This window comes from Aquarana catesbeiana, linkage group LG05, assembly GCF_042186555.1.
Source record: "Aquarana catesbeiana isolate 2022-GZ linkage group LG05, ASM4218655v1, whole genome shotgun sequence".
Lineage (NCBI taxonomy): Eukaryota > Metazoa > Chordata > Amphibia > Anura > Ranidae > Aquarana > Aquarana catesbeiana.
Window position 1 is genome coordinate 537,491,761 of NC_133328.1, and position 22,030 is coordinate 537,513,790.

The 22,030-nt window shown below is 40.9% G+C and overlaps 1 protein-coding gene across 4 annotated transcripts in view; it reads right to left on the bottom strand.

Moving 5' to 3' along the window:
• Positions 1 to 22,030, bottom strand: part of TRPA1 (transient receptor potential cation channel subfamily A member 1) — a 321,861-nt gene that overhangs the window by 210,713 nt on the left and 89,118 nt on the right. For 3 of the 4 annotated variants that reach the window (XM_073631793.1, XM_073631794.1, XM_073631791.1), the window contains 4 exons: positions 19,107 to 19,214; positions 5,021 to 5,129; positions 4,784 to 4,932; positions 2,833 to 2,969 (listed from right to left, as the gene is read on the bottom strand). In XM_073631793.1, coding sequence (XP_073487894.1) covers positions 2,833 to 2,969; positions 4,784 to 4,932; positions 5,021 to 5,129; positions 19,107 to 19,214 — 503 coding nt within the window. The remainder of the gene's footprint in view (positions 1 to 2,832; positions 2,970 to 4,783; positions 4,933 to 5,020; positions 5,130 to 19,106; positions 19,215 to 22,030) is intronic. The other variant, XM_073631792.1, reaches the window with a different exon arrangement.

Genomic DNA, 22,030 nt, shown 5'->3' on the forward strand with positions numbered 1-22,030 from the left:
CTCCCTAACCCATGCGCCGCCCCACAAGGCATACCCACCCCACTCCGCTCATACCACTCGGCCGCTCCCCAGAAATGTACACAGGAGGAAAGGAGGTGACAGACACCCTGACACTGTATGCTGGTCTGAGCTGGAGGCAGAGATGGTACCGCGTCGGCGGTGTATTTTGTATAATGCTGGCTGCTTGTGCCTGTTATTCCTGCCTGGCTGGCGGCTGCAGCCATGGCCGCAACACTGTCAGACTGAGAGCTAATGCCATTACCGGGTGCTGGGCAGCAATGAGTGATACATCTCTTCTACTTACACGCAGGAGTCAGGACATATAGAGGTGGAGGCAAGGCTGCCGAGTCATGGCTGCCCCCGCTCAAACTGCCGCCTGGGTCCCATGGACCCACTGGGACCCATGGTAAGGCCGGCCCTGGTGCTAGACCACATACAAGGATATCTTAAAAATAGATGGAGTTTCATGGCCACACATTGGATAATTCTTGGGAGTTCAACTGGTGAGATACCATAATTCTTGGCTCTCCGGCCTGCCTTGGAGTTTTCACTGTCCAGCCCCCCCACACACACACACACCTCACCTTTGGGTTTTCTAATTTGTGCTTTAGACCAGGGCAGGTGAACCTGACATGGCATAAAAAGTGGCACATGTAACAAAAGTGTTGCCTGCAAGTACCAGTTTTAATCTTGAAACAGACTCCTGTGCTCATGTACAGTCAGGTCCATAAATATTGGGACATCTACACAATTCTAATCTTTTTGGCTCTATACACCACCACAATGGATTTGAAATGAAATGAACAAAATGTGCTTTAACTGCAGACTTTCAGCTTTAATTTTAGGGTATTTACATCCAAATCAGGTGAACGGTGTAGGAATTACAACAGTTTGCATATGTGCCTCCCACTTTTTAAGGCACCAAAAGTAATGGGACAATTGGCTGCTCAGCTGTTCCATGGCCAGGTGTGTGTTATTCCATCATTATCCCATTTACAAAGAGCAGATAAAAGGTCTAGAGTTCATTTCAAGTGTGCTATTTGCATTTGGAATCTGTTGCTGTCAACTCTCAATATGAGATCCAAAGAGCTGTCACTATCAGTGAAGCAAGCCATCATTAGGCTGAAAAAACAAAACAAACCCATCAGAGAGATAGCAAAAACATTAGGTGTGGCCAAATCAACTGTTTGGAACATCCTTAAAAAGAAAGAATGCATCGGTGAGCTCAGCAACACCAAAAGACCCGGAAGACCACAGAAAACAATTGTGGTGGATGACCAAGGAATTCTTTCCCTGGTGAAGAAAACACCCTCCACAACAGTTGGCCAGATGAAGAACACTCTCCAGGAGGTAGGTGTATGTGTGTCAAAGTCAACAATCAAGAGAAGACTTCACCAGAGTGAATACAGAGGGTTCACCACAAGATGTAAACCAATAGTGAGCCTCAAAAACAGGAAGGCCAGATTAGAGTTTGCCAAACAACATCTAAAAAAGCCTTCACAGTTCTGGAACAACATCCTATGGACAGATGAGACCAAGATCAACTTGTACCAGAGTGATGGGAAGAGAAGAGTATGGAGAAGGAAAGGAACTGCTCATGATCCAAAGCATATCACCTTATCAGTGAAACATGGTGGTGGTAGTGTCATGGCGTGGGCATGTATGGCTGCCAATGGAAGTGGTTCTCTTGTATTTATTGATGATGTGACTGCTGACAAAAGCAGCAAGATGAATTCTGAAGTGTTTCGGGCGAAATTTATCTGCTCATATTCAGCAAAATGCTTCAGAACTCATTGGACGGCGCTTCACAGTGCAGATGGACATTGATCTGAAGCATACTGCAAAAGCAACCAAAGAGTTTTTTAAGGGAAAGAAGTGGAATGCTATGCAATGGCCAAGTCAATTACCTGACCTGAATCCGATTGAGCATGCATTTTACTTGCTGAAGACAAAACTTAAGGGAAAATGCCCCAAGAACAAGCAGGAACTGAAGACAGTTGCAGTAGAGGCCTGGCAGAGCATCACCAGGGATGAAACCCAGCGTCTGGTGATGTCTATGCGTTCCAGACTTCAGGCTGTAATTGACTGCAAAGGATTTGCAACCAAGTATTAAAAAGTGAAAGTTTGATGGATGATTGGTAATTTGTCCCATTACTTTTGGTCCCTTAAAAAGTGAGAGGCACATATACAAACAGTTGTAATTACTAGACCGTTCACCTGATTTGGATGTAAATACCCTCAAATTAAAGCTGAAAGTCTGCAGTTAAAGCACTTGTTTGTTTCATTTCAAATCCTTTGTAGTGGTTAATAAAGCCAAAAAGATTAGAATTGTGTCGATGTTCCAATATTTATGGTCCTGACTGTAAAGCTACTGACCCCTGTGCCCATGCGAAGTCAAGCTGTATGCCAAGGACTTGACTTCTTTCTCAGTTAAGAAAAAGCTCTGCCCCCTACTGTTAACTATCAAATGACAGAATCTGACTGTGCAGCAGAGACTTTGACATTTGACAGTTTCAGTATAAGATACAGGGCCTAATGCAGCAATGGGTGTTTTTAATCCGAACCTAAGGAAAAGTCAAAGCCATGTATACAGTGGGCTTGGACCTAGGGTTCAAGGGTTCCACAAGGAAACAGGATTCAATTTGAAAATAAAAACAGATACTTGCAGACACCAAATGATGCCTTCACCAGCATATTTTAGGCCAGGTTGGTTCTCTTTTTAGAACAGAGATTTCCTCACCAGGATTCCTAAGGGATTAAACAAACTGAGGCTATGTTACACAGTTACATTGCACCAGCACCTACCAAAAATATTAGTAGTACATTTCTTACTTGTGTAGTGGTGTTTCATTATTTCCATCTGGCAAGTCAACTATATTCTTATCCCCAGTGTAGGAAGAGAGCATGAACTTGACAATTTCAGTTGCTCCTTGAGTAGAAGCAAAATGAAGAGCTGTGGCATTATCGTTCTAGAACAGAAAGTAAGAGAAACAGAATAGTTATAGTTATATAAAAAACGGGGACTGTTATATTGTGAAGATTAAAATAATCAGCTTAAAACTAAGGATTTATTTTTAAAGAAATTATTCCCCTTTAGCCCCTTTTTTCCCCTCAAATTGCTGTCAAGATCCTTATACTTAGCACAAAAACTCATATTACAAAAGTGAATCTCGCCTACACCCCCCACACATAAACAGTAGTGTGCTGTTTTTAATTGCACATTACAAAGGGAAAAATTAACCTACAAACATAGGGGATGTCCACGTAAATTTAAAAAAATATGGTCCTGGTGGGTGGACTCCAGTAATCCACTTGTCGATGCCCCTCTTCTGGATGAAGAGGATAGTAATTAAATATGACGAAAAAACGAAGGAAAAAGCTGCGCTCGAAGAACAAGATAAGTAATAAAAATTTAAATATATTGACCAAAAATAAAAAAGAATAAAAAGTGTGTGAAAATATAAAAGCAGCCAGCACCTAAGGTCTAGTCTCAAACCTCACAACAGTATATATAATGCAATTATATATAGTAATTAAATATGACTAATAGTTTCCCGATGGCAATTGGTACAGGGGTTGACAGTGAAATGAACTAAGCTGGATGTAGGGTAAGGTTATAAGGGAGAGGCCAAGTATTTAAAGTGCAAAACTTCATAATCTGCACGTGGTGTAAAAATACTAACTCTTTGACAATTGATTTCAATAAAGGTACTCTATGACCTATGGGTCAGTACGCATACATAAATGCCTTATGGTAAAAATGGGTATTTGTCATAAATGCTTTTCTTTAGTCTGTGAAATACTATGACGGATTTGGTACTGTTTTATACATTTATTTTATTTTATTGTTTTGTTATCTGAAACTTTTCTTTGTGATATGCTTTTGTTATAGTGTATTTGTATGTGTATTGTAAAAAAAACTTTGATAATAAAAACAATTTGATTAAAAAAAAAGGTCAAATTGCCTTATTCAGTAGAGGTTTGAAAAGTGTTAAAGTGGCCAAAAATAACTGCCAGCACTTTATAAAAACTGGACTTTATTTGCACAGATGCTTTTTATACTTCAAGGAATCTATATTGTTTTTGTATATATTAATGCACAGTGAACATTATAATGAGATAGATGGGACATGCATGTATGGCACTGTAGATTCATGTGAAAAATCCCCAACACACATTAGCTAATAATTTATTAATTTATGTACTTGCAGTTAGTAATAAAATAAGTGCCACATCAATTTTATTTCAAATCAGTATACACTTTCTGTTTGAGGCAATTGGGACTGGCCTGTATCAACCTCTCTGTGCTTCAGCACACTTTCGTACCAATCTGGTTTTCTGAGGAGGAAGTGGCAGCTAGTTTACACCACACCAAAGAGGTCCAGAGTCCCCAAGAAGAAGGAGGTTGTAATACAGAGATGACACAGCACCCCTTTAAAAAATCAGGAGTATGGCACATTCATAAACTACAGTGGTGTGCCTTACAAATGTGCACTATGCTATTCAAATGAATGCGCAAAAAGCTGCAAGGTCAAATGACCTGTCAAAGTAGCATTAAACAGAGAGAACTCTGTGGGACAATATAGACTCCACACCACATAAAAATGCAGATGCAGTGTGGAGTGCCATTGCAGTGTCCAGTGAATAAAAAGCCTATTTGTCTTTATAAATATTTATATTCCCTATTTTAGGCAAGATAGGAAGATTGACTTTAAAATACACATATACTTTGTTACAGCTATCTTTCAGTGCTTCATGAGTGATAATCTGGTAAAATAGCAACTACTTGTTTGAGATCGATCTTTGCTCCATATTCAATGCAGGCTTTCACAATTGGCAAGCGTCCATTTTGAACTGCCACATGGAGAGGGCTACTTTTCTCATTGTCTGTGAAATTGATGTGATCTTCAATACTAAACCCAAATTCTTCACCTGCACAGTAAAAAGGAATAAGTAATTAAATACAATTTTGCTCAATTTACCCATTTCCCATAGCTGATGATTAAATGCGCTGAAATACCTTTTTTTAGTACCAGGTCCATGCATTTTAAAGAGCCAGCAAATGCAGTCATGTGTATAGGATAACATCCAATTTTATTTCTTTTACACAGCTTTGCCCCATGATTTAACTGCAAGACAAAAATAATAATAACGCACTCATGGGATTTCAAACATAAATCATTTATCAGCTCCAGGGAGTGAAACCAAAGCCATGTGTAAGCTCTAAGTGGTTGAAGTCAAAGTTTACATAAGTTTTCCCTATGACAGCAATGATAGGTCCAGCTCTGTCATATCGCTTGGTCACATGCTCCACCATTCATGGAAGTACCAGGTGTTTTTTTTAGATTCTGGCCATCAAAGTGTAACTCCACCTTTGTCGAGTAAAAAACATTCCCCTCTGGGTGATCTATGTACATTGCAAGGATTATAACAAACTTTATTGCAGATTCCTACCTTTTGTTATTCTGAAGAAATCTCTCTATGTTTCTCTGTGCCCCTGTTCAAAGTGGGTCTAATGGGAGTGGTTTCATAATTAACTGCCAGGTGTGCAGCTGCAAAGCACTAATGAGGAAATCTGCTGGGCCTGCATCCCTTTAGACGTGTTCCTATTGAAAGTATCTCTCCAAAAATGAAATTTTTGTTGCAGGGGATGCCTTAAATCTGACTTGTATCTTAGGCAGACGTCTGGGAAAATTGGTGAGCCAATTACACAAGCAGGAAATTATGTTTCTGGGGGGCGGACAGTACACACTCTGTGTACAGAACAACTCCAGGTAGTCATATTGTAATGCATTCTCAGAAAATTACAGTGGCTGCAGATTGAAAAGGAAAGGTAATTTTTAATAACATTCAAGTGCAATATGATTAGTGTCGCAATTATATGCTCTATATTATTTGTTCTTTATTTGCTATTTTTTTTTCCCCACGAAAGTGGAGTTACCCTTTAAAGGAGCAGGGGAGGATCAGAGGAAAGGTAAGCATATATGGCTGGGGATGGGGAGGATTAAAGTAAAGTTTTATTAAAAAGTAAAAATATAGTACCTCCTCCAACCCCATTAATTAAGAAACATCATCACATTTTCTGTATTTTTGTCAGTAGTAAAAATGAACAGATTGCTTTCTGTGAAATTGTATATGCATTTAGGGTAGTTTCATTTATTTTGTTTGATGTTTAAAATAAAATTAAAAATATAAAATGATAAGGCTAATAGGGAGCATTTTTTGGCACACGATCTGGTCCAGGACAATTAAAAGGAGCTTCTGTAACTCTCAGGAGCCAATTGCGTCTACCTCAAAGTTTTAACGTAAACCTGTCTTGAGAGCAATACAGAGGCTGCCAGCTTCTTTTTTCACTGACCTCCAAAAAAGTATGAAAATTTGGTCTTCTGACTTTAAATTGAATTTCCTGATATTCAAACTTGTTTGGGGTCACTGATTAGTGGTAATGCTGGTAGGTCACTACAATAGCCATGCAACTAGGATTTTCATATGGAGGAAAAGTTAATTTCTCTCTGCTGCAGTGCTTGACACATACATGGGAGGTCTTTAGATGACATATGAGTTTCTCATGTGTTGTTATAGCTCTAAGAAACCTTCCAAGGCTAACACTACTTCCGGTGAACTGTGGTGCACATGTCTTTGTAGCACATAAGCCCTTGACATGAAGCCATTAAGGAATCTTTTGCTGGCAGGCTTGTCTTATTACTTCATATGCCCAATAATTGTAGATAGTAAAGCATTTGATATCTGCTTGACAGGAAATCACAGGCTGGGAATTAACAACAAAAGCTATGGTAAATGTGCCTACACACCCCTTCCATTAATATCTGAAGCTCATTTGCTTCTTTCTTACTACCTGGGGTTCTTTCTTTCCAATGAGCATCTATCCTTAAACAGCCTCTAATCATTATAATAAAGATATTTCTTCTTCCAAAATTGCCACTATATTACATCGAAAGGATATTTCAACACTCAGGGAATTGGGAGTATTGTACTGTATACCAATTCAGTTTATATATACACTACTTCACAAAAGTTTTAGGCAGGTGTGGAGAAGTCAAAAAATAGTCTAGTGACAAAGGCTCTACAAGCACTAAGAGGTGCCATGACTGAGGCTCTCGCTGAAACATGTCAGATTCTTTGTTTTATTTTATTTTCTTATGTAGTCAGTAAATACGCATATGAATTACAATGTTGCCAGATCCATCTTTTTGCATAGGTGTGAAAAATTGCTGTCAATTAGGAATGCTTTCAGAAATAGAACTCTTAATAGTTTATTTTTATTAATTAACAAAATGGAAAGTAAATGAACAGAAGAGAAATGCAAATCAAATCAATATTTGGTGTGAACCCCTTTGCTTTCAAAACGGCATCGATTATTTTAGGTACATTTGCACACAGTTTTTGAAGGAACTCGGCAGGTAGGTTGTTCCAAACAACCTGGAGAAGGACCACAAATCTTCTGTGAATGTAGGCTGCCTCAAATCCTTCGGTCTCTTCATGTAATCCCAGAAACACTCTATGATTTTAAGATCAGGGCTCTGTGGAGGCCAAACCATCACTTCCAGGACTCCTGGTTCTTCTTTACACGAGATAGTTCTTAATGACATTGGCTGTATGTCTGGGGTTGTTGTCATGCTGCAGAATAAATGTGGGGCCTATCTCGCCTCCCTGATGGTATGGCATGATGGATAAGTATCTGCCTGTATTTCTCAGCATTGAGGACACCATTGATCCCGACCAACTCTCCAACTACATTTTCAGAAATGCAGCACCAAACTTGCAAGGAACCTCCACCTTGCTTCACTGTTGCCTGCAGATACTCATATTGTACCGCTCATCAGACTTTCAGCAAACAAACTGCCTTATGCTACAGCCAAATATTTCACATTTTGACTCATCAGTCCAGAGCACCTGCTGCCATTTTTCTGCACCCTAGTTTCTATATTTTCATGCATAGTTGAGTTGCTTAGCCTTGTTTCCACATCAGAGGCATGGCTTTTTGGCCGCAATTCTTCCATGAAGACCACTTCTGGCCAGACTTCTCCGGACAGTAGATGGGCGAACCTGGGTCCAACTGGTTTCCACCAGTTCTGTGCTGATGGCACTGCTGGACATCTTCTGAATTCAACATCTTCGGAACTCCAGTCTGCTTTGAAATATTTGCCTGGGAGAGACCTTGCTGATGCAATATAACTACCTTGTGTCTTGTTGCTGTGCTCAGTCTTGCCATGGTGTATGACCTTTGACATGAAACTGTCTTCCACAACCTCAATTTTGTAGCAGAGTTTGGCTGTTCCACACCCAGGTTTAAGCCTCCTACACATCTGTTTCTGTTTCAGTTAATGACTGTGTTTTAACCTACATTTGTAAATCATACCCCTGACTCTAATCCTACAAAATCCCTGACTCTGTGCAAGTGTACGAAGTGTGCAAGTGTAAGAGTTGATTGAAGCCAAAGGGTAGTCAAAGCAAATATTTGATTTGGACTTTTCTTCTGTTCACTAATTTTGCATTTTGTAAATTGATAAACATGAACAACAAAATATATATTTTTCAAAGCATTCTTACTTTACATTATTTCTTCATACCTGCCAAAAACTTGTGCACAGTACACAGTGTCTCACAAAAGTGAGTACACCCCCTCAAATTTTTGTAAATATTTTATTATATCTTTTCATGTGACAAAACTGAAGAAATGACACTTTGCTACAATGTAAAGTAGTGAGTGTACAGCTTGTATAACAGTGTAAATTTGCTGTCCCCTCAAAATAACTCAACACACAGCCATTAATGTCTAAACCGCAAAGAATTGCTGCTCTACATAAAGATGGCCTAGGATTTAAGAAGATTGCCAAGACCCTGAAACTGAGCTGCAGCACAGTGGCCAAGGCCATACAGTGGTTTAACAGGACAGGTTCCACTCAGACAAGGCCTCACCATGGTCAACCAAAGAAGTTGAGTGCATGTGCTCAGCGTCATATCCGGAGGTTGTCTTTGGGAAATAAGAATAAATATGAGTGCTGCCAGCATTGCTACAGAGGTTGAAGGGGTGGGGAGTCAGCCTGTCAGTGCACAGACCATACGCCACACACTGCATCAAACTGGTCTGCATGGCTATCGTCCTAGAAGGAAGCCTCTTCTAAAGATGATGCACAGGAAGGCCCGCAAGCAGTTTGCTGAATCCAAGCAGACTAAGGATATGGATTACTGGAACCATATCCTGTGGTCTGATGAGATCAAGATTTATTTATTTGGTTCAGATGGTGTCAAGCGTGTGTGTCGGCAACCAGGTGAGAAGTACAAAGACAAATGTGTCTTGCCTACAAGCATGGTGGTGGGAGTGTCATGGTCTGGGGCTGCATGAGTACTGCTGGCACCGGGGAGCTACAGTTCATTGAGGTAACCATGAATGCCAACATGTACTGTGACATACTGAAGCAAAGCAAAATCCCCTCCCTTCGGAGACTGGGCCGCAGGGCAGTATTCCAACATGATAACGACCCAAAACACACCTCCAAGACGACCACTCCCAACGACCAGAAACTTAGGGTAAAGGTGATGGACTGGCCAAGCATTTCTCCAGACCTAAACCCTACTGAGCATCTGTGAGGCATCCTCAAACAGAAGGTGGGGGAGCGCAAGGTCTCTAACATCCACCAGCTCCGTGATGCCATCATGTAGGAGTGGAAGAGGACTCCAGTGGCAATCTGTGAAGCTCTGGTCAACTCCATGACCAAGAGGGTTAAGGTAGTGCTGGAAAATAAAGGTGGTCACACAAAATACTTGACACTTTGGGCTAAATTTGGATATTTTCACTTAGGGGTGTACTCACTTTTGTGTTGAGTTATTTTGAGGGGACAGCACTGTTATGAAAGCTGTACACTCACTACTTTACATTGTATCATTTCTTCAGTGTTGTCACATGAAAAGATATGCAGCCTGATCTGTGCTCATCTGTAGCCTCAATGCAGTCTGATTAGTGCCCATCTGCAGCCTCAATGCAGCCTGATTAGTGCCCATCTGCAGCCTGATCTGCGCCCATCTCCCATCAATGCAGCCTGCTGCCCATTTGCAGCCTCACCATCTCTCATGCAGGAAATCACTGAGCCATCATCTCCTGTTTACTTGGCAGTCACATGCACAGTCCCACCTCCGCCATCGGCATTGGACCAGCTCCTGTGATTGACAGAACACTTGTCCAATGCCGGTGGCGGAGGTGGGACTGTGTGTGTGATGTCAGAGCCGAGTGAGAGACGATTATACAGGAGATGACGGCGGTGAATTCCGGCAGTGCTCATCCCCCTTCTTTCCTTCCGAGGTAGACTATCGGCATAAAACACGCACCCGTGATTTGCCCCCTATTTTCAGGGGGAAAAAGTGCGTGTTATACACTGACAAATGCGGTATATATATATATATATATATATATATATATATATATATATATATATATATATACACAGTGCTGTGAAAAAGTATTTGCTCCTTTCCTGATTTTACATTTTTTTGCACATTTCTCACACTTAAAAGATTCAGATCATTAAAAAATTTTAATATTACACAGAGATAACCCAAGTAAATCCAAGATGCAGTTTTTATATTATTATTTCATTTATTAGGGGAAAAACCTGTTCAAACCTGCCTGGCCCTATGTGAAAAAGTAATTGCCCCCTCCCATGCTGAATCATGAACGAACTGTGATTAACCACAATTTTTTGGAAAGCTGAGTTAAATTTCACTTGCCACACCCAGGCCCGATTACTGCCAGACCTGTTGAATCAAGAAATCACATAAATAGAAGCTGTCTGACAAAGTGAAGTGCGCTAACAGATCACAAAAAGTCACAAATCATGCCACAATCTAAAAAAATTCAAGAACAGATTAGAAACAAAGTAATTTACATGTATCGGTCTAGGAAAGTTTTCAAGGCCATTTCTAAGGCATTGGAACTCTAGTGAACCATGGAGAGAGCCATTACCCACAAATGTATATAATTTGGAACAGCGGTGAACCTTCCCAGGAGTGGCCGGCCTACAAAAATTACTCCAAGAGCATGACGACAACTCATCCAGGAGGTCATAAAAAAACCCAGAACAACATTTAAAGAACAGATCAGTGTTCATGATTCAACAGTAAAAAAGAGACTGGGCAAAAATGCCTGATGGGAGAGTTCCAAGGTGAAAGCCACTGCTGACCAAAAAGAACACAAAGGCTCATCTCACATTTACCAAAAACATCTTGATTATCCCAAGGACATTTAGGCAAATATTCTGTGGACTAATGAGACAAAAATTTTGCTTTTTGGAAGGTGTGCGTCCCGTTACATCTGGCATAAAACTAATACAGCATTTCTTTGCAGCTTCAGGACCTGGACGACTTACAATTTGGGATGGGCCAAAGAGACTCCTGTTCGGTTTGCACCAGAACTTCTGAACACAGCGAAAGTTTGGACTCGAATAACTAACCCTATTAAAGTCAATGGGACCCGAACGTCAAAAATCAAAAGTGCCCATTTTGAAGGCTTATATGCAAGTAATTGGGTATACGTGGTTATAGGGGTTCGGGTCCTGCCCTGGAGGACATTTATCAATAATAAAAAAGTTTGTGAAAAACATCTTTTTAAAATGAGCAGTGATTTTTTTTATTTTTAAAGTGAAAGCCTAAAAATGAAAAATTCCTTCCAATATAGTGCCTGGGGGGTCCCCTTAGGCTACCTGTAAAGTGGCAGATCTGTACCATGTCTAGAATCTGCTGCAGCAATAATTGCATTTATAAAGCCAAAACAAATGACATTTTCCCTGCAAGCTGCCTTTATTTTGCTCAGCAACAGCTGGGGAGCCAGTGTGGATGATGAGGCCACAATATAGTGCACTGGGAACAAGATTAGAGATTTTTTGGATACATTCTGGTGTCACTTTGACTTTGTATAGAAGTAATGGGTGCGTAAAAATTGGTCTTTGTGTGTCGGTGGCGTCTTCCCACTGTAACCCTATAGAGGTACTCTTGATGAAAGCAAGAATTGGCCTCGCTGTAAAAAATTGCAATGCTATGCACCTGTCAAACAGGTGCATGAAAAATTACTCTTTGGGTGTCGGGGCGCCTTCCCACCGTAACCCTATAGAGGTGCTCTTGATGAAGGCAAAAAAATTGCAATGATATGCATATGGTTGGTGTTTTTGCCACATTTGATGTGCCTGAGATAGCAAGATAGCAACAGTGCGATCTGCTGGAGATGTGCTGAAAAAGGCCCAGACAGCTGAGCTTTGGGGAGTGGGCCGGGAGATAACAGCTGCAGAATGTGATGGAATAGGATGGCTGCTCTCTACTCTTTCTTGATGTCGGCCTCCTTGGGGTTGTGTCACCTCACCTTCAGTTTCCTCCTCTGCTCTATCTGGCACCCAAGTCACATCAGTGACCTTATCATCATCATTATCTCCATCTCCTCCATCTTCATCATTACCACTGGAGACAACTTGGCAATACACTGCGGCTTGGAGAACATGAATGCCAATTTGTCTACCAGTGTTCCTCCCTCTCTCTAGGATCGTGTTCCTGTCATCCTCAACCTCAGAACCAACATCTGAATCCAGTAATGGCTGGGCATCATCAGGGAGCAAGTGGCTGACACTGTGGTCAAATAACTCAGCTTACTTATCAATGGCTGATGTTGGGGCTATGGCAGGAATAGATATGGACAAGGAGGCAGGTTTATCCACTCTGGCAACTGCAGGGGACCGCACACTTGTCTCTGCTTGTGTGACATAGGATGAGGTAGATGAGGAAGGTTTAGTAAGCCAGTCAACCACCTCCTCTGCGTGCTGTGGCTGGATAGCATGGGCAAACTCACTAAAGAGAGTCCACCTTTGCCTGTGGACACATTTGTTGCTGGCTCCCTTACAGTGCAAAGGGAACATCTACCTCTCCTTGTTGTCCTCCCAGACATTATTGGGAGGGAGGGAGCAGTGCTTATAAGCAAATGTAAAGAAGAAGTTGAAATTTGTATGTAGATGCACTTTAATCAATGTAAAGAGGTGTTTGGTGCACTTTAATTTGAGTACTCACACTGCACAGACACACTCCATGGATACACTATAATATACTGCAATACATTGCGCCAAACGTACAGTGACGCACAGAACTATATGGCTTTAAACTGGCAGTAACGCACACAGAACTATATGGTGTTAAACTGGCAGTAATGCACACAGAACTATATGGCGTTAAACTGGCAGTAACGCACACAAAACTATATGGCGTTAAACTGGCAGTAAAGCACAAAACTATATGGCGTTAAACTCTCAGTAACGCACACAGAACTATATGGCAGTAAACTGGCAGTAACGCACACAAAACTATATGGCGTTAACCTGGCAGTAACGCAGTCAAATAGATGTTGTTCAATCGTCACTACACTGAATCTGAACTGTCCCTACTCTAGCTATACACTAATGTAAAGATTACTGATACGGTCTCACTACACTACACTGAAACTATCTGAGCTGTCCCTACTCTACACTAATGTATGTATGAATGACACGGTCTCACTACACCACAGTAAAATTATCTGAGCTGTCCCTACTCTAGCTGCACACTATGCAAAGCTGAATGATGGTCCTCCTCATTACACTCACACTATCCTTAGACTGACACTAAACTAATATTCTACACTAACAATTGAAGCAAAATAGCACAGTATAGCACACTAACTAACTAATAGCACTGAACAGAGCCCTCTTCTATCTCTCGCCACACCGAAATCACACTGAAAATGGCTGCCATTGAAAGAATACTTTTATAGTGGGGGCGGGAATGAGCCATGATTGGATAAAGTCATGATGACAGTGTCCAGTCATGACTCTGACAGTGCTCTGTGCCCTGATTGGCTGAAGCTTTCACTGCTTCAGCCAATCAGGGCTTGCAATGCACTGTTCAGCACCACAATGCATTGTGGTTGGTTGGGGGGGCAAACAAACGGTCGAATGACCTGTTTGTACGGCTGTTCGTCGAATGTCCAAACAGCGAAAGTTCAGCCCGAACTTATGCTCGGGCCGAACCGTTCGCCCATCCCTACTTACCATATGTAGCAAGGTCCAGGGCCCCCAGAGGCCTAAGGATGACCTCCAGAGTTAGGTACAGCTGACATCCTTCTGTGCAGAGTGGGTCACAAGACATGGTGGGTGTAGTGCAAGGTACATTGATGGGCACCAGACACTTCTTGAATGCAAAAAGATTTATTGTCTGAAGATTTATTGTCAGAACTGTGGGAGAGAGGGTTAGGGCCAGGGCACCCTTTAGTACTTGCAAAGTTAATTGGCAGACTCCGAGATCTCTATAGGCAGACAGCCATGCAGGGAAAGGCATCCAGCTAGACACCACGTCTGCATTAGTAGGACCGCTGTCTCCTATGGCAACAATCTTGTAACAGTTTCTAACAAAGGTTGCAATGAATTCCTTCACTTCTTCTACAATCTCCTATTGTAGAACTTCACTCCGCTGAGCTCCCAGTCTTTCACCAGACTAACAGATCCACTCGCCACTGGATCTCCTGAGCTCTTCCAATCTTTTCACTCAGTATCTTCCTCAAGCTTCACCCCCGTGTCCCTGCTGGGTCCCTAGCTTGACACTCACAGATACTCCTCAAGCGTCACCCTGCTGGCCTGCTTGGTCCCTGGCTTGGCACACAATAATGCTCTGCAGGCGTCACCTCCACTGGCTGGATCCCTGGCTTGACACCTGCTGAGGTTTTCCCAATTCTTCACCGTCCCCGGCTGGTGAGAATACTGCTCAGGTACTTGCTTCAGCTACTCAAAGTTGTCTCCGGTAGCAAGGTGGATGGTCCCTTAGTGGCTACAGCTTCCCCTCTACCTCTGACCAAAGCTGGTTCTCCGGCCGGCAGAACCGTTGCTTCTGGTTGGACTGCAAGCCGCAGTCCCAACCCAATGCTGCTCTCTTGTTTCTGGATAGGCCCTCAGACAGCCTAGCAGCCAGATGTCCCTGGGATAGGCCCAAGGCTTATGGCCTAGCAACCTGAGGCCTTAAAAACACACATCCCCCCAGCTAGCCGTCCAGGTGGCACAGAACCCTTGTCACCTGACCTCACCCAAATAAATAGGTTCTCCCAGCAGGCCAAGGGATTCAAGAAAATCCCTGCCTATTGGCTGAGACATCCCATTCATTCCCAGTCTGTCCTTGCAATGACCTTGTCTTGTCTAATGTCACCAAGTACCCGGCTATCTAGCGACAGAAGAGAAAAGTGCAGCAATTTCAGAGTTAGGGTGAAATCAAGTGACCTCCTGACAATTAGCCAAGGCAACTATCACTTGGCAGATAAATTTAATAGATGCCCTGCCTAAACACCAGGGTGCTGCACATAATTGATGGAACCATGAATTCTGAGCTCTACCAGAAAATCCTAAAGGAGAATGTCCGGCCATCAGTTTGTGACCTCAAGCTCAAGTGCACTTGGGTTATGCAGCAGGACAATGATCCTAAACACAAGAGCAAGTCCACCTCCAAATAGTTCAAACAAAGCAAAATTTAGGTTTTGGAGTGGCCTAGTCAAAGCCCAGACTTAAATCCAAATGGGATGCTGTATCATGACCTTGCACAGGCCGTTCATGCTGGAAAACTCTCCAATGTGGCTGAATTAAAACAGTTCTGCAAAGAAAAGTGGGCCAAAATTGCTCCACAGTGATGTAAAAGACTCATTGCCAGTTATCGCAAACACTTGATTGCATTTGTTGCCGCCAAGAGTGGCACAACAAGTTATTAGGTTTAGGGGGCAATTACTTTTTCACATAAAGCTAGGCAGATTTGGAAAGTTTTTTTGCTTTAATAAATGAAATCTTCATTTAAAAACTGCATTTTTTACTTGCTTGGATTATCTTTGTGTAATAATAAAAAAAAATTGTTTGATGATCTGAGTCATTTAAGTGTGATAAATATGCAAAAAAATAAAAAATCAGAAAGGGGGCAAATACTTTTTTTTACAGCATTGTATGTATATGTATATATATATATATATATATATATATATATATATATATATATATATATATATATTATGATTGCTACAGGACTCTCTCCCTTCCCTCGTGTGTGTACCTGAGCAGCCAATCACCAAGTATCAAGCTGTCATATGGGAAGAAGGAGTGTGAGCATCATTCTCCCTATACCCAAAAGTATTGCGCATTTCTCTTTGTTATCTGGGCAAAACTGAGTAGCAGAGGGTTGAGGGGAAGATGAAAATGAATGAGTAACTACAGAGGGTGGGATTTAATGAACATGTTGCTTTGTCTTGCATATACATTAAATGCAAAGAAAAAAAATAGCATTAGGAAAAGTACATTTTTTGATGTTTTATCCTTGGAAAATGTCTTTGTTCTGAACACAAATTTACTGTATAAGAAATTTTACCTCATATACAATATAACACTGAACTTTTTCTAACTATATTATCAAGTGTGTGTGTCAGGGCAAAAAAAACATGAATACATCTTTGCAGTAATGCACATTTCTCAACATTCTATCATATTAAAGACTAAAGATTAAAGACTCTGCAAGTACAGGAAAAAACTGTAGATCCTGGCAGAAGTGCATTCAGCTCCTAATTTTCTATTGTTGGCTTACAGACTAGTGTTTTTTCTGTTCTAAAATCACAAAAAAAAATTGCCAACACTGCACAGTTTTGTTTTGCTGAACTACAGAATTGTTCCCCCTCTCCTCATCTCCACAACATAGGAGGGACGTGTTTCTAGTCCAAGAGGAGAACTGGGGAGGCTGATGGGACTCCCTGAGATAACACAGGTAGAATTAACACAGCACTTTGTGTTCATTGCTTAAGGTTTACATACAATTTAAGATACGTACATCTTTGTTCAGTAAAGAGTTGCTATTCTTAGGTGATGATTCTTACATACTGTAACTCACAGCAAGCAATCATAATGCATTATTAATAACAGTTGCTATGGTTCGCTGCACTTATGAATTAGCAGTTTGAGGCGGTACAGTATATAGTCTTTCAAATTATTTTGTTTAGATGCACAAAATAGATGATTGTACAGTAAATAATATTAATAATGTGAATATGCTTTGTATGTATATTTGTACACTGTATGTATATAGCGGCAGCCTGGAAAAAGCATGCAACCAGATCTGCATACTTGTTTAGCATGGCAATCACCCAACCAGCAATTTCAGATATAGTGGTTAGAAGTGGAGGAATATCACTGATCTGAGTGATCCCTTGATGAGCGCATTTGATCCCTATAATTTGAGATCCAGCGAATCTGGTAAGCAGCGTTGTTTGCTTTATTCTCTGGATAGAAGTATCAAGTGATTTCTTCAGTGTCCCTTAATATCGTTCACCATTGGAGCACCGTGTTTTGGACTTTTATTGTGTTTTGAAATTTATTGTCATCACACACCATTGTCATTTTTTCCTTTCATATTAAAAAAAATATATATATTGCTTGGTTGCGCACTTTTTCTCTTTATACACAATAATAACATTTGCCATGTTGGGAATGTTGTGCAAAGGAGCAAAATGTAAAGCCAAAGCAAATCAGCAACATTATCTAATTTGTGATATTTTAATACCATGTATGTTGCCACTAACACTGGAAAATATACAGTATATATTTCTGTAACCCTCACTGCCCATTATACCCTTAAAATCTATTTTAATTTCCTGATTTCTGCTGAAATTTCAGGTAAATGGAGACTATTTTTTTCTTATCTCTTTACAGTTGCAGCTAAAGAGTTCAGCTTTATGTTTAAAGTGTAGTGAACTCTTTTTTTATGTTACTCCACAGGTAAGCCTATTTAAAAGAGAAGTATGGGAAATAGTTTTTTTTGGAATCATACTTACCCAGGTGGATGCAGCATTGGGCCAATGCTGCATCCGTTCCCTCCCGGCTCTAAGGGCACTTTTACACTGAGCAGCGCCGGGCGTTGGTGGTAAAGCGCCGCTATTTTTAGCGGCGCTTTACAGTAGTTTTAGCAGCACTTTTCGGCCACTAGCGGGGCACTTTTAATCCCCGCTAGCAGCCGAAAAAGGGTTAAAAGTGCCTGTAAAGTGCCCCTGCACCATTCATTTCAATGGGCAGTGGCGCTTTAGGTGCAGTGCAATACACCGCTCCCAAAGCACTGCAAAGATGCTGCTTGCAGGACTTTTTTTGAAGTCCTGCCAGCGCACAGCTCCATTGTGAAAGCCCTTGGCCTTTCACATAGGGGTGAGAGGAGAGGCGCTTTACAGGCGCTATTTTTAGCGCTATAGCGCCTGTAAAGCGCCTCAGTGTGAAAGGGGTCTAACAATCAAACATCGCTGATCACTCAGTTCTCATGGCTCCCTGAGCAGAGAGCTGGTGACTGTCAGTCACCACTCTCTGCTCTGTTCCCCCCCCCCCTCGTGCTCACTGGAGCACTAGGCTGTGGAGAGGGTGGGAGCGACCGGCTCAGACTCTCAGCAGTTTGCTGAGAGGCTGAGCCAGGTGCCGGCCCCAGGCATGTGGGTGGATCCCGATCATATGGTTGCGATTTTTCCACAGCCTGGACCGCCTCTGTGACATCAGCCTACAGTGGGCCTCAGCCCGCTGTCAGCTGAAAACGCATTTCTGTGATCCATAGTAGAAGTGCAGCCAAATGACTGTGTTTCTCCTATAAGTCTTACCTGTAGGTACGGTGTATATCTCCTAAACTTGCACCGTTTAGGATATGCAGTGCGCTCTGCATTCAGGGCACACTGAGTGTGCCCTGAATGCAAAGAGTGGTGTGCCCATGCCTAGGAGTGATGAAATTGCAGCTTGGCCATTCGAAGGAACAATGGGCGACAATGGGAGTGCTGGTAGCAGTGACACCTCAGTGCTGGAGGGCTCCATTTTAAAGGTAAGTCTGCATACTAGCACATTAGAGCACAACACTGCAAGAACCCATTTTAAAAAAGGGCTGAAGCGTTTACTACTGCTTTAAAGTGTCTGCATTTCAATGTAATTGCATTTTTTGCACCTGAAAGAAACACATTGACTTAGAATTCTATCCTGTGCTTAGGGATCAGTATTCCAGTGACAGACACATGTAGACTGTTATGTGCCGTATACACTTACCAGCATTATGAGGGCCTCTGAATTGTCCTTATAGCAAGCAGTCATAACTGGTGAGTTCCCAAGGTCACCTTGCAGATTAACATCTGTAGTGCTATGATTCAGTAATTCCTAAGAAAAAAAAAATAGTTTGCAGTAAAACATGCAAATAATACAATATACAGTACATATAATAACAATAAAACAATAACGGTTTTAATTTATAACAATTTAACAATTTTGGATCTGTTAGTATTAGTATATATATTATATATACACTACACACACACACACACACACATATATATATATATATATATATATATATATATATATATATATATACACAACTTGAATATTTTGTAACATACTTCTAATACCAATATATAAATGAATACTACTAATATATACAGTATATATATATATATATATATATATATATAACACAGTGGGGACGAAAAGTATTCAGACCCCCTTAAATTTTTCACTCTTTGTTATATTGCAGCCATTTGCTAAAATCATTTAAGTTAATTTTTTTTCCTCATTAACTGGTTCCCGACCGGCGCACGCCGATGTACGTCGGCAGAATGGCACGGCTGGGCAAATGGGCGTACCTGTACGTCCATTTGAATTCCCCGCCGTGCCATTGTGTGCGCGCGCCGGCCGGGAGCTCCGTGAGTCGGGTCGCGGGTCCCGCGGACTCGATCGCCGCGGGGATACCCGCGATCGCCTCACGGAGAGGACGAATGGGGAGATGCTGATGTAAACAGCATCTCCCCGTTCTGCCTAGTGACAAGTGTCACTGATCACAGCTCCCTGTCATCGGGAGCTGTGATCAGAGTAATGACACTGCTAGCCCATCCCCCTACAGTTAGTAATCACTCCCCTAGGACATACTTAACCCCTCCCCGCCCCCTAGTGGTTAACCCTTTCACTGCCAGTGTCATTTACACAGTAATCAATGCATTTTTAATCGCACTGATCGCTGTATAAATGACAATGGTCCCAAAAATGTGTCAAAAATGTCCGACATGTCCGCCATAACGTCGCAGTCACAATAAAAATTGCTGATCGCCGCCATTACTAGTAAAACAAAAAATTATTACTAAAAATGCCATAAAACTATCCCCTATTTAGTAAACGCTATAACTTTTGTGCATACCAATCAATAAACGCTTATTGCGATTTTTTTTTTACCAAAAATATGTATAAGAATACGATCAGCCTAAACTGAGGAAAAAAAATGTTTTTTTATATATTTTTGGGGAAAATTTATTATAGCAAAATGTAAAAAATAATGCGTTTTTTTTCAAAATTGTCGCTCTTATTTTGTTTATAGTGCAAAAAATAAAAATAGTAGAGGCAATCAAATACCACCAAAAGAAAGCTCTATTTGTGGGAAAAAAAGGACATCAATTTTGTTTGGGAGCCACGTCGCACGGCCGTGCAATTGTCAGTTAAAGCGACGCAGTGCCAAATCGCAAAAAACGCTCTGGTCAGGTAGGGGGGTAAAATCTTCCGGGGCTGAAGCGGTTAATGTACACACAGCACCCCATATTGACAGAAAAACACAGAATTTTTGACATTTTTGCAGATTTATTAAAAAAGAAAAACTGAAATATCACATGGTCCTGAGTATTCAGACCCTTTGCTGTGACACTCATATATTTAACGTCTTCCATTTAAGGATTATGGAGGCCAATGTGCTCTTAGGAACCTTAAGTGCAGCAGAAATTTTTTTGTAACCTTGGCCAGATCTGTGCCTTGCCACAATTCTGCCTCTGAGCTCTTCAGGCAGTTCCTTTGACCTCATGATTCTCATTTGCTCTGACATGCACTGTGAGCTGTAAGGTCTTATATAGACAGGTGTATGGCTTTCCTAATCAAGTCCAATCAGTATAATTAAACACAGCTGGACTCAAATGAAGGTGTAGAACCATCTCAAGGATGATCAGAAGAAATGGACAGCACCTGAGTTAAATATATGAGTGTCACAGCAAAGGGTCTGATTACTTAGAACCATGTGATATTTCAGTTTTTCTTTTTTAATAAATCTGCAAAAATGTCAGCAATTCTGTGTTTTCTGTCAATATGGGGTGCTGTGTGTACATTAATGGGGAAAAAATGAACTTAAATGATTTTAGCAAATGGCTGCAATATAACAAAGAGTGAAAAATTAGGGGTTGTCCCCACTGTGTGTATATATATATATATATATATATATATATATATATATATATATATATATATATGTATATATACTGTATATATTAGTAGTATTCTTTATATATTAGTATTAGAAGTATGTTACAAAATATTCAAGTTGTGTCAAATAGTACTAAGATTTCAATTCAAGTAGACACAGTACAGATATTTTTTTGCTTTTTATTGTTTTTGTTTTTTTTGGTGTATCTTACTGTTATATATTAAACATAACAGTAAAGTACACCAACAAAACATCTGTTTATATTTTTCAAGGTGCTATTTTCAGACGTTTCTCACAACTGTTGACAAAAAAAACCCTCAAATAACAACAAACTACATGAAAAACACACACAAGGCCAATTACTGGAGGGCTGTGAGGGATTTAATGTCATTTGGGTGACAGTAGCTTATTTATCAACTCTGAAAGGGGCCACAAGTGACAACTGAAATTTGTAACCCTTTTGGCAAATCAATGCAATTTTAAAATAAGTCTGCTAAATTGTTGAATCTTGGATTTAAAAAAATGTGGGTTCAACCACATCAGTAGTGTTAAATACAAAATTTGGTTTAATTCACACAATCCTTTTCCATATACCAGATTTCTTGTATCTGTTATCAGTACTAAGCTGAGACAAGAGATGGTGCAACAGTCTGACACTTCTGCTCTGAAAGGGCAATTTGTTTTTTTTTTTTTTTTTTTTTTTATGGTTGAACTGGATGGACCGGTGTCTTTTTTCAACCTG